The sequence below is a fragment of the Notechis scutatus genome, chromosome 1 (genome assembly GCF_049901735.1).
Source record: "Notechis scutatus isolate UNSWTSFEM ecotype Mainland chromosome 1, rNotScu1.2, whole genome shotgun sequence".
NCBI classification, from domain to species: Eukaryota; Metazoa; Chordata; class Lepidosauria; order Squamata; family Elapidae; genus Notechis; species Notechis scutatus.
Window position 1 is genome coordinate 267,987,594 of NC_142009.1, and position 14,207 is coordinate 268,001,800.

The 14,207-nt window shown below is 35.6% G+C and overlaps 1 protein-coding gene across 12 annotated transcripts in view; it reads right to left on the reverse strand.

Annotated features, from left to right (window-relative positions):
* Positions 1–3,077: 3,077 nt before the first annotated feature.
* The window catches only part of PHF21A (PHD finger protein 21A), a 163,488-nt gene continuing 152,358 nt past the window's right edge, over positions 3,078–14,207 (reverse strand). For all 12 annotated transcript variants that reach the window (XM_026671264.2, XM_087951297.1, XM_026671265.2 and 9 more), the window contains 4 exons: positions 8,833–8,988; positions 6,761–6,836; positions 6,365–6,468; positions 3,078–4,633 (listed from right to left, as the gene is read on the reverse strand). In XM_026671264.2, the coding sequence (XP_026527049.1) occupies positions 4,379–4,633; positions 6,365–6,468; positions 6,761–6,836; positions 8,833–8,988 (591 nt within the window). In that variant the 3' untranslated portion in view covers positions 3,078–4,378. The remainder of the gene's footprint in view (positions 4,634–6,364; positions 6,469–6,760; positions 6,837–8,832; positions 8,989–14,207) is intronic.

Here is a 14,207-nt window from a genome sequence, read left to right on the forward strand (position 1 = left end):
TACTTATTTCAGTCATGATTTTTAAAAATGAGAGAGCTGTGTAGAGCTACTCTAAAAATGGCAAGGCATGTACATAAGACAACAGCCAGTTATTATCCATTCTTAGATATGCAATACGTTTATCAATATTTGAAGAACATTACACAACCTTATGGTTTCATGATCACCTGTTAATGGGAAGACACATTGGGAAAGAACTAGGCCACCCTGCTTTTTTTGTTCCACTATATCACATTGGTAGAGCCCAGGAATTTAACATAACTTCACGTTTTACACAACACTACCTAAATCAGTTGGAGATGAAGGAGGGAATCAAGTCCCTTTTTATGAGGCATATGTGTTTTTTTCTGAACCAAATCCACTAGTAGAACCTTCTTACTTTCACTCATTGTCAGAGTTGAGCTTTTGGGGGGGGGGGGCAGGAAATAATAAATTATAATGAGGAACATAATTTGTAATCCTAGGATTTGTAGCAGGGGTCATGTTAACTATATATTGCAATTCTGAATTGATCAAGAACACCTCTCAAGTAGGAACGTTAAAAAATGGAAAGGATTGTAGAATGACTGCAAGAAGGCTTTGCTATGTGTTCACAGTTTAAAGGAAATCAATGGATTAAATAGGATCAAAATCTTAAAATAAGGGGGAGTCACAATGTTAAGCCAAGGGGAAGCACGTTGCTGCCCTACAGCTGCATCACAAATCTGTGTTTGCACAATTATTTGATACAATTTTCCAGTAGATTAAGTGCATCAAGTCCCACAAAGGACCAGCCCATCTAATCAATTCTTTCATTTTTTTACAATATAAATCAAAATATTTTAACTCCAAATTACTTCCTCACACATTCACAGCGAATTCCATGATATACAGCACCACACATTTATAAGAGAATGTATTGTGATATACCGATACAGCTGACAAGATATAAACAGCCAATGTGGCACTGAGCAGAGGAGGAGGAGGAGGAGGAGGAGGAGGAGGAGGAGAAAACCAAGATTAATTGTAAGCCAGTAGCAACCATAAGCATGGTTTGTCCTAATTCTAATGATGTTTCTGAATATTTCTCTGACACAGTGATGACATGAAGTGTTATTAGAAACACGGAACTTCTAGCTAATAAATTCTAGCTAATAAAATAATTTATAATGGCAATCTTATCTAACAAGAAACGTCTTTTCTGTGGTTCCCTTTTATTTTGAGAGCAACCCCTTGCATTGAAAAAAAATCTAACATCCATTACATCATTGCACATTTTTTGTTCAATAAAACAAATATTTATCCATTCTGGAAATATGAAAGAATCCTTCTATAAAATCCAAACTTTATTTTATAATTTGTGCTGTATTTTCAAAAGTCAAATCTATGAACAACATTTTGTTTCTGGACACTGAGAATTCAGAATAGCCTGCTGATGATTGCTTTCCTCTCTTTCCCTTCATCTTAACTGGTTACAATGCCAGGGCAGGAGATGCAAAGAAAAGTATGCACGTATAAAATTGCAGAACGATAAACTGACAACAGCCTTATTTATAATATCAAATAGTGCTGGGTGACAATCCTACTAGTCAGAAGACAAACGATTTATTCATTTTATCAGAATAAATCCAAAACAGATTTTTAGTACATGGGAGATTTGCCTCAAGCAATCATATCCTTCATATAATTATGAAACTGGAACCCAACACTTTTTTATACTTCTTTATAAAGAAGTTGCCCTACCTTTCTGAGGCATTTTGTTATTCACAATTTACAGCATATAAAGGAAGAGAATAACTTGCCATGGGATCCCTGTTTCAGCCTTTGTCACATTTATCAGGAAGAGTAGTTCTGCCTTTATTCCACTTCCCTCTGAAGGACAGAAGGTGACCATGGCTACCAAACTCCAATCAATTCAAAGTGAACTCAGGGACCCAGCAAATGGGAATAAAGTAACTAATATTTAAGATCTTGTTTGCTACTATCAGCAGAGAAAACTGGGCAATTTCACTCATTCCTTTTTCTCTAAAAGGTGTCTTTAACACAGGGCTAAAAACTTGCAACCTGTAAAGTCAAATTCAACTCATCACACATGTAATCTCGCTTGCTAAAACATCCCAGGCAGGCAACAATAGGAAATGGGTTTATTAAATGGTTGGCTTACTAAAACACAAAATTTACAATATTTGCTCTGTGTATTCTTGTGATGATACTGTATACTCAGAGCAGCTGTCAATCTGACTGAGTGTCTGTCTTTCATTTATACCCATTAATGACATATAATCTTTGGAAATATGCTAGCTTCACTACAAAATATCAAGAGTTGACAGTTAACCCTGACATTTTCAAATGTAAAGCAAGTTCTGTTTGACAGGATTTTTTTTTCTTATTTTTTACTAATTAACTTGAGAATGAACCATCAGTTGCTAGGCCCTAAAAGCAAGAAGCCTAACTAAAAATGACTGAAACCTCAGGGATAAGAATGGAAGCCACAAGAAAAACAGAACAGCCACAATAATTAGCAAACTTGAAATGAGTATACAAATAAAGTGCATAATGATGCATAGATCTTTAATGTAGAATAAGCGCACCTGTATCATTAATGATTAGCAGAAATAAAGAGTTCTGCTAACATGTATCCAGATAATGTTTGGGCCAATATTGTCATGATTTAGTGACATGAGTTTTGCCACAAAAAACACGTTGGGTGATTGCACTGATATATACAAAACTGGCTATTTCAGGCTTACAGATTTGATGTCCAGCATCAGCCTTTCGATCACTGCAGGATTAGTTTGACAATTATCTTAAAAAGTAAGATAAGAAGTGTTATCCATCAGCTTAGGTGCTATATTGCAATAGAATAAAAATGATTAATGCTGTCAATGCTATTCTCTGTGCTTTTACAGAGAAGAAATCCCCTTAGTGTAAAAAAAATGGTTTCAGCTCAGATTCAGTTTAATCGTGAAGGCTGTTTCAATGGCATGACAACATCAAGATATCCACTCCAAGGCATTTTCAAACTGAAACCACAGCATTATGGCAATACCAGAAATAAAATCTGTTTGTTTAAAAAAAAAAAATCTAAGTACACAGAATTTACTCCAGTTCTGACACCTTTTTAATAGAAATCACTTGTTTAGGAAACAAATAGCACTTTTGTAATTTTTTACAATGTTTCTTACCTTGATCTTATTTTAAGTAACACTAGGAAGACCTCAATATCTTTTTTTCTTTTTTTAATTTAAAAAAAGTTATTTTTCCCCAGATACAAAGATTTGCCCTTGCATAAAAAACAGTGCCCAAAACGATGACACACGGACTCACAAAGACTCACTGTATCTCACTGACACTATTACTTCTAATCTATACCATGCAAGGTCCCATCTACCTTTTTATTGGACTGTCAGCCTGAAAAAAAGAGTTTTTCTATTCCTTATATTTGTAACCAAAAGAGAAAGGAACAAAGGAAACAGGCATTTTACCTATTTGGGCAATACATTAGGGACATGTGCTGTGCTGTTTGGGATACTGCTTTTGCTGGACAAATGTACCAAAAAGAGAAAAAAAAAATTCTTTTCACTCATGGCCTGCTTTACAAAAATGCAGGCTGATCATGTTAGTCTCCTTCCAAGCTACCTCAGTAAAAGCTTCCTTCTTAACGTAGCAACTAAATCAACAATGCATTTCATTTGCATTTGAATATATTTTCTGAATACATTAAGAGAGAGAAAGAAGGTGGGGGGGACACAACCCAAAGTTGCCAGTCTTGTAATCTTCAGCCTTTTGGATACTTCCTGAAAAATCCTTTGTTGTGTTTTCTGTAAAAACAGTTGTAAATACTGCTTACTGGATAAGTTTTTCTCCCCTTCCCCGTCCCCTTTTAGGATACTAGGATTTGTTAATTCTTATTTTTGCATTTTTGGTTTAGTAATATGGACAATTTAGAAACAGGAAAAGCTCACAGGCTCTTTGGATTTGAAGTTCCCCTAGCTAAACAAAAACTGGTCTATAGATAAGGTCTGAAACCTGCTCCTCCCTGCTCCCTGCCCCCAAATAAAAATAAAAAAACAAACCTATAGTGGCTGTGGAGGCTGCTGCAGGCACACTCTGGTGTAAAATATAGAGAGTAAATATCTTATTTAACTTGGCATGGTGCTGGCTAAGAACCTCCAGCTGGCACTATTCATGTAACATGGTCCAAACTTTGCACGTACACACAGAATAAGAAGGATCAATTGGCAAACTTAGTGCCGCCCGGCACGAGCATCTTCGCACTCTTTCTGGAACTAAAGAGTTTCTTGTACTTTCCAGAAGAAATCCATTTCCTTTTCTAGAGGGTCTCTTATGTTCTTCTGCTTTGCTGCCATCTCCTCTGGCTCCTTCTTATTGTGCTCTGTTATTTAGTCTCATTGCCCTTCTTACAGTTCACCATGCAGCTCTGGGAGGGGGAAGATGCTGGGGTGGAGGTGGCAGCTGTCACATTACTGGCGGAGTCCATGCCATTGGAGATGGCTGCTGAACTGCCTTCAGAGTTTATGGATTTGGAAAGGTTGATGCCTTGGATGAGGTGAATTAACTGTTTTACCTTCTCCAGTGAACTGTGCATTTCCTTCTGTTTTGCCAGGATTGTGTTCTTCATTTCCATACATTTCTGAAGTGAATCAGAACATAAATCTTAGTGAGTACACTGCTGAAAAAGCCTGCACTAGTACAAAAAAAGAAAGCCAAATGTGGAAGTGGTATGCAGAACTGCATTTAGCTCAAACGGACTTACATGACAGAAAGATCTTTAAAAAAAAACATTTTTGTTTGCATGTAGCTCTGTGTACATTTGATTTAAAGCTATGTTTATGCGGCACTATAGATATCAATAGAAAAATACCATATTTAGTAATGTGAAATAATCAATCTTGGAATCTCAATTTTAAAAAGCAAGTTAAACACTGAATTCTTCCCTTTGAATGGCTGAAATTTCTTTCTATCTATCGATGGCATATTTCTGATTTACCATATACACACCTTGATCCCACAGGAACAATCTGTGCAAGAAAATAAATTTCTATACAAAAGCTGCAAAGGTAGTATATGATTCCTATTTCTATATTATGTCTAATCATTAGATGAACAGCTATCTGTTTTGGAGGGAAGAAGAGGTACAATCTAAATTTGGGTGGCTAGTGCAAACATATTTTGTAGTATATCTCTGATTTAGAACATAAACTGATTTATTTCTCACAAGTTTCATGGAAAGGGAAATAACAAAACTGAAAATTTGGGCTGCTAGCAACTGCAAACAGATTCTATCTTTCTTTCTTTCTTTCTTTCTTTCTTTCTTTCTTTCTTTCTTTCTTTCTTTCTTTCTTTCTTTCTTTCTTTCTATCTATCTATCTATCTATCTATCTATCTATCTATCTATCTATCTATCTATCTATCTATCTATCATCTATCAACAAACTCATTATAATTGCCTATCCTCTGTACCAGAACCCTGGGCATCTCACAGAATTTAAACATTTTAGCTTCAGACCATTGGAAGACTTGAAAAATCAGGTACAGCCTGTCATGAAGAAAATCTATGTGAATGCTAGGAGTCAACAATGACTTGATGGTACATAACTAATCCATTAATTTAACCAGAGTCTAATCAAGGTTCTTGTATGTGAAACCAATGTGTTTTCTTGAAATGGACTTCAAGATATTTTAAAATAATACAGACTATGATTTTCTTTGAGCCTATGAACTTCTTGTTAGCTAAATACATATCTTGCCTCTTCTCCAGGAACTCAAAGCAGCTTACATGAATTTTCCCTTTCATTTAGTATACAATGGTTTTCACTTGCACAATTAAGAGATTTAATATAGATAAAAATTGAAATTGAAAAATGTGAAACAGAATTTGAAACTGAATTGTATACAAATAATGAACGTGTTTGTTGAAATGTATAAATTTGGCTGAGTTTGAAAGAAAATAACAAATTAAAATATGTGAGTTACCGAACACCCAAAATGTGATCAGGTTTGAAATGAGGGATCCTTGGTGTTCTCTAAGTTTTGCGTTCTTGCAGACATTTCATTACCCGAACTAGGTAACATCATCGGGAGTGGGAGTAGGGAGTGGGGGTTTGCTGTCATTTACATTCTAGTGACTTGTCCTGTCAGTATTGGTAGGAGTGGTCTTGGTGATGCTTTGGTTGGGCTGTTTAGTGTTAGCTTGTTTGGCGGTTCCTTGTTTGGGTTACTGCTCAGAGAGCATCAAGGACCCCTCATCTCTAGATTGATATGGGATAAAAAGGAATAAATCCTCTTTTCATGGTTCTTAGTGAAAAGAAAGGTAGTACAAATAAACGACCACCTTAACCACCTGGCAATGGTTAATACTTACTGTTATAGAATTGCTGAGTTGTTTGACTTTCTGTTCTAATTGTTCTCTTTCCTGCTTTAAATCTGAACTCCATTTTAGTAATTTCTGTTTTTCTTCTTCTTTTGCTGCGGAAGAGAGATTATTATTTGTACTATATAAATGTGCACTCTTATCGTGTGTTTTTTTTTACACTGGACTACAAGCATTAAATGGTGGTGAGTGCGATGCTGCATTATTCCTGATATTGCAGACGGATTCACTAAAAAAAATAATCCCAAATTGTCCTGCTAATTTGATTACTAGGGTTATCAAGCATTTGGTTATTGATTTGATTATTTTTATTTAATAACTGAATAGAACAAACATTCTGGTCATTTTTCAAAAAAAAAAAATCAAACCAAGGATTACTTAACTCACCTGTTTTGTATGCAATATATGAATGAACAATTGCTAAAGTCCCTGGCCATGGAATTGCTTCTTCTTTCTTCAGCATCTGCAAGAAAGGAGGGTGAACATTTGGCCGTCATGGTCTACTTCTAGGGAAGATTTAATATAGCACCTCAAACCATTTTCAATATGTACATTCATAGATGTCTTCTTAGAATTGTTGTATAAAATTAAACAACTTTAATTTCTTATAGGATTTATTTCTAGGCCCAAGACAAGTAGTTGGATTGGGATGGCCGGAAGTTGAGGGTCCACTAAAGAAAAGAAATGAGCAAGGGTACCTGTAAGCCCTAAAAGCATCTGGTTGCATAGTGGGTGTAAATTCTGCGAAGGAATGCACAATTCACAAACTAAATAAATGTACTAAAATGATCTATTATTGTGTTTTGAAGAAAATAAAGGGATAGAAGATATAGTCTTGCTGCTATGAAGTTGTTAAAGAAGCTTAGATTATTGCCACTGCCCCTAAATAAAGACACATATTTTAAATACTTTGAATTATAAAACAGTCAGAAAATAACAAAACAGTAACAGGTGGGCAGGAATTGTGTTAGTAAACATTAACCCCTAAGCGTGATAGTGAAAAGCATGCTTTGTATGACTCAACAACTGCTCTGCCAAGGAAGATAGTTTTCCCCAAAAAACAAGTAAATAAATGCAATTGGGAGTATTGGTTAAATTTCTTAATAAAGCATTTAGGTGGAAAAAGACATCAACACTCTCCCCAAGCTAGTAATCATTTCATTTACCACATGCAAAAAAACTCCTCCACAGGCTTCTGGAAAAGGCCTTAAATGAAACACTCTTTTGTATTTTACCTCCCACAAAAGAGGCCAGCTAAATCACAGCCTCAGCAATTCCAGTGAATCTAGAAATCTTTCCTGCTGTGAATTATAAAACAACCAAACTGGAATGAAAAGGCAACATATCTGATCTTACATTTTCAGTAAAGAGGACACTGACTTTCTGACTCACAAACTGCTGTTTTAAGTAGCTCAAATACCAAATGCACTGGATTTTCAGAAAGTAAGTAGCATTACAATATATAAAAATGCCTTTTGTCAGGGTACTACATCTGACCCCTGTCCTCATCACATCCTGTGGATAATAATTTGGCAGTCATTCAGGGAAGGGTGGCTTTCGTTGCTGTGATACCAGCTTTTGGAAAACCATCTCCCTAGCCATAAAGCAAGGAATTACCTCACAGCATATTTTTTTCATTTAATAGTTGTTTGTATTTTTAAAATCTACTATTATTTGTCATGTTTATTGAATTTTATACTATTGTGTACATATTTTAACCTGCGTATATTGCCTGGATGTTTAGTGCACACAGACACTATTAAAATTTATAAATGAATTGCGATGCATTTCTTAAACTGAAGTAGCAAATAGAGAAAGGAGTTTAGACACATCTGGATATCACAATCACTCTTTATTAATCTTCTTTATCCCATAATAGGATTTATATTTGCTTGCAACTATTTCTCTGCAAAGCCAAATACCACATGAAAGACTGGGGAAAAACAAAACAAAATCGAGAAATGTTTGGGGAAGTATTGGACATTTTGGTATGTGCATCTCCCATAAATGATCTTTGTTGTTAGATTATTGGTATGTTTGATTATATAGATTTCCTTAACTGGCTTGAAAATAATGGATTTTCTGACATATAAATGAAAATATTAATTTGGGTGGGCAGGGGAGAAACAGTTTTGGACAATGATGCAAAAGATAATTTATAGGTAAAAAAACAGATTTGATCAATGTTTCTGACTTTGCCTTTGAGAACCACAATACTTATGTTATGACATAACAATGGCAGAAAAATACCCTATAATGTAGAAAACAGAGGCAATCTTATTAATGAATAAGCTAAGAGCTGCAAAATTCATTCAATTTAGCAATGCCTACTCATTTGTAGATAAGCTATGTATTATAGGCCAGTTCCTCTTACTCTACGTAAATCAAATGAAAACTTGTTTTTATCTGCTACAGACAACCTTCTTTGGTCCCTACTCTTTTGTGTGAAAGAACAATACCTGGTCTTGACATTTGGGGCAAATCCACATGCCCTTAGGAATTGTTTTCAGAGGTGGGTCTAGACAGTCCAAGTGATATACACGTGAGCATGTATCACACATAAGTAGCTGGCCACTTTTCCTGCAAACACTGCAAAAATCTTCATGGATATCACCCTATAAAAAAAAGGAAAACAGGGAGAAAGGTTTTTTAAAAAATATTTTCAATCTACATTAAAAATGAAAATAAAGTTTATGCATGAGAGAATCCTATATAAGACAGAAAACTACCCAAAGTATAATTTGTTCCATTTTCACCATAAAAATTATTAAGAAAATTTGTTACATCACTTAAGATACACCACATTTTCTAGTAGACTTGTAAAGCAAGAACATTATTTCTTTTGTTGCTAAGTAAATAAATTTAGCGTCAGGGTGAAATTCCATCAACTACAATTTTAAAGTATTGTAGTAGCAATACATCAATGTATTATTAGTACGGATGATACTATTAATACTACTACAAAAATATTTCTTTTTTAAAGAATGAGGGAATATGTAATTTGCATACTAGAAGAATACATTTGCATTCATCCAATGTTAGTTGCCTTCTCCTTCTTCAACTCTCTCTGTTCTTGCATTATTTCTGACCCACCATCATCTGTTCACATCACATGCCCAAAGTACAGTTTGAGTGGTTCTGCTTGCTGGTTACTGTAGAGAGCTGTTTTTATTTGGTCTGAGAGTGTTTGGCATTGTTGGAAGAACAACTATATATATGTTGGTGTTTCCCACTGTTGTGTTTATTTTAATTCATTAAAATAGCACATTACAATGTTGGCTTCTGACTTAAAAATATACTGCAGCAAAGAGGTACAAAGAGTACATGGTGATGTCAGTGTAACTCATTTAGAGCAGTTGCCATTGATCTTTTGGGCACCAGGATCTGTGGAGAACCAAGATCTGTGGAGAAAGGTTTTTCTGTGGACTAGAGGGGGGGTATGGTTTTGTGTGCTGCCTGAATCCCATGGATGGGGCTTCGCATGTTTGCATGGCCCATTTTTTGGCATGCCACAGACCAATGGCAGTCTATGGACCAGGGATTGGGGGCCTCTGATGTAGAGAAGCCATTTTATATAGTCACACAGGTAAGATTTTTGATGGAGGGGAACAAAATGACAATAGTTACACTAAGTAGTATTTAAACTGGATGGATGTGATCTGAAATAAGACGATAAGATCTGAATTATTTGAATTTGAATTATCTGAAATACAACTATATATAACTGGCTACAGAACAATGGCAAAAACACAGTGGACTGCAATATTGACTTAACTTATGAGGGTAAGCATAATTTAATTCTAATTTTTACCACAGCCTTTCCTGTGAGAATTGTAGACAATCTAATAATCTAATAACAGGATATATATTAAGTGCTCTGGCTTCACTTACATCAATATTCTGAAAATCAAATGTTTTCAGTTTCTACTTAAAGTACGGGACTTCCTTTTTCTCTTTTTGGCAGCCCTGTACATATCCCTCCAACTTTTGAAGCAGATCTCAGAAGGGTTTTCATAAGACTGCAAAGGGAAAGGGGATCTATTCTACCCCTGAACTCATTTGCCTGAAGGTGCGTTTATGAATTCAGTCAAAGGACAGATCTATCTGTTTCTAGTTTAATTGATCTGAGACTTCTATGATAAATACATCTCAGCTGAAAAATGTGAAGCTGTTAAGAGTTACTGATTTTGTGTTAATTGACCTTTATATCACAGACATTTTCATTTTAGCATATTGTACTAATAAAGTACAATAAAGATAAAGATTGAAAGAAGTCAAAGTAACAAGATCAGAAGAAGAAAAGATATTACTATAACATTCTTTTTGATGAGCTGAAGGCAATTCTGAAAAGTTGCTACAACTGAATCCCGCTTTCTAAAACTCTTCAAATTTAGAAGTAAATAGTAAGATCTGTAAAAGTAGCCTATTCTCTCTAAAATATGATATTCCGTAGGAACTTGAAGAGAGGTAAATAAGATGATCTACACTTGCAAACTGGTTCTGAATTATGTAAGCTATTTCACGTTAGCCTTAAAACAACAGTAGGCTACCTTTATTATGAGTAATGTATTAAATAATGACAGAATATCAACCATTTGGGGGATGGGATTACTCCCAAGTACTGGCTAATGCTTAAACTTTCTAACTGCATGAAAATCAATGCTTCACACTCTGGAGGTAACATCATTAATTTCCAGCATGAGTATGCTATCTTGACATATGAATTATCCTTGATGGTTCCACAAGCACAATATATCAAATGAGTGATGACTTCCTAGGGCTCAATTTAAGGAAGAAATATTGGGGGTGAGAGTTTCAAAGTTTAAAAAAACCTCTCAGGCCCATTCCTGATCACCTCCAATCCCAATTTTAGCCGATTGATCACAATTGAGCCCAAAATTTCCACTGCTAAGCACAACAGCTGTTATGTGAGTTTTGTCCCATTTTACAACTTTTCTTGCCACATTTGTTAAGTGACTCACTGCAGTTGTTAAGTTAGCAATAGGGGTGTGAAGTGAATCTGGCTTTCCCTTTGCTTGTCAGAAGGTCACAAAAGGTGATCACATGACCTGGGACACTGCAGCCATCTTAAATACATGCCACTAGCCAAGCATCCTAATCTTGATCATGTGATTATGGGGATCCTGCAACGACCATTAAGTGTGAACAGCAGTAATAACTGATTTTTTTCAGTGCCATTGGAACTTCAGACGGTCACTAAATGAATGGTTGTAGGTCAAGGACTACTTCTATGTAAAATCAGTTTCACAAAAATTAAGGGAGTTGGGCAGGATTCAAATTATAGGGGGATCAGCACTCTTAACTTGTACAGTCATGTGAAAAAATACATAAACCCACATAAAGTGTTTTTCTTTTCTAACATTAATTTAGGGTTGTTATTATTTTAATCTTCATTCAAACAGTATATAAAAATGATGTAACTGAACAAAAAAGCTATGAAAATTGATTTTGCATTCATTTATTCAACAAAAAACTAACAGATGCACCATTTCTTTCTGTGGAAAAAGCAACCTTGGCTTTAATACCTCGTATTGCCCCTTTTGGCAGAAACAACCTGAAGTAGGCAATTCTTTTAACTGTCTACCAGTTTCTAGCATACACTGGGAAGAACTTTCCCCCCCATTTTTCTATGCAGATTAAGGTCATTGTCATGTTGAAAGGTCCACTTTCAGTTGAGTTTCAATGTTTTGACAAATAATCTCACAGTATTTTCAAGTATCAACAAAAAAATTCTAGTGGATTCTATGCAGTGGTGGGATTCAAAATTTTTAGTACTGGTTCTGTGGGCGTGGCTTGGTGGTCATGGCAGGGGAAGGATATTGTAAAATCTCCAGTCAGAGGTGGTATTTGCTGGTTTTCTGAATTACTCAAAATTTCCCCTACCGGTTCTCTAGAACTGGTCAGAACCTGCTGAATACCACCTCTGATTCTATGATGGTGAGCTGCCCAGGTGCTGATATAGCAAAGCTTTAATCACCATGCTTTATGGTTAGTAAGGGTGAAGTGCTGTTTTTTGTTTTTGCCAAACATGTCTTTTGGTATTGTGCCAAATAATGTGCTTTTTCTGTCTAGAAAAACATTATTTTAAAAGCCTTGGTCTTTGTCTAGGTGTTCATGAACAGATTTTAGTCTTGCTTGAGGTTCTTTTTGGACACCAAATGTTTTCTCCTGGCACTCCTCCCCAAATGGGACAACTTGCCAAATCATGGCGACCAACTCACTGCAGCCAACTCACTACAGGCCAATTCATTGCAAGACAATTCAACAGATATGAAAGTTAAATTAATTTCACCAGAACAGTGACCAAGAATAATAAAATAAAGAAAATGAATCCAGAAATACAAGAGTTACAATAATTTTGACAAAAAGGTTGTCACCAATAGTAAAAGTAATTGACTGAAATAATTAATACAGATTTGAATTATTCTGTAGCAAGTTGACTGTGACGAGTTGTCTGGTGGTGATTTGGCTGTGACAAGTTAATTTCAAGTTGGCTGTGGTGAGTTGGCCATGGCTAGTTGTCCTAGACCCTACCCATCCCATATAGATCTAATGTGAGCAGCTTCTTCATAATAGTAGAATCAGGCATTTTGACACCAACAGTGGCAAGAACAACAAACAGGCCTCGTAATGGAGATCTTGGAGATTTCTTTCAGCATCTGTTGTTCTGCTCTCAGACTGAACTTGCTGGGAGGGCCTGACCTAGACAAGTCTGCACTTGTTTGAAATCTCCACTTCCAGATGATATTCCAGAAAGTGGAATGATAGATGTCCAATTGTTTGGTGATCTTTTTTAATTCTCTTCCCAGATTCATAGCTGTATATAACGTTTTTCTGAAGAACTCAAAGAGCTATTTTGATCTATACCAGCACAAAAAAAACGGGCGGCCAGACCCCCACCGCAGCCGCCCGCCGCCCGCCCCTGCCCGCCGCCCGCCGCCCCCCCGCGCCCGCCGCCCCGGCGATCCCAAAACGAATCCAATTTTACAAGCCTGTATACCATACACTTTAACAACAAAGAGCAAATCAAGCCAGAGGTTTCAATAAGACAGGTTCCTCCCAGATTCCAGATTCCAATGATTTTCTAATCATTTGCATTTGATCTGGTGTGCCGGAATTTAATTTTATTTGAAGTAATGATAAAAGTGAGTTATATTTACTTTTTCCACATGTGAAATTTGCATTTATCTATATTTAAATTACAAAATGGACTACAAAATATAAATAGTATGTGATATTTATTATATCCTGTTCGCTATCAATATTATTGAAGTGAAGACCAAATATTTGTATGTTGAAATGTGTTAAAAATCAAGCTTCAGTAAACTGTACTTATTTTTTCACATGACTATAAAACCTGCATTAGCTATTATCAGTACTATAAAGACATTATTGTATCACTTGAAGATTCAACACAACTTATAATGTAAATTTTTAGGACTCTAGTGGACAGTTACAATGCCTCCAGTCTGAAATGGGGTTAACAGAAGATGCAAACAGAACACACAAAACTGCTTTGTAAATACGTAACAAACTCAGTCTAGGTGATGATGAAATAAAATAGGAACTGCATCGCTATAAAAAGTTCAAACTATTATCCAAAAACAATGGCAAAAAATTCATTGCTTTATTCAAAGCAGAAAATCTCAGGTAAGCATGCCATCTTTTCTTAATCTGTTACAATGTTAAGAAATATCACGTATGAATGTATACATATAAGTCTTTATCAGATTTTCTTCTGTTTGTTCAAATTAATTTTCAGTATTGCCTTTTGGCAATTTAGAAGATTCCATCAATAATAACATTTGTTTAG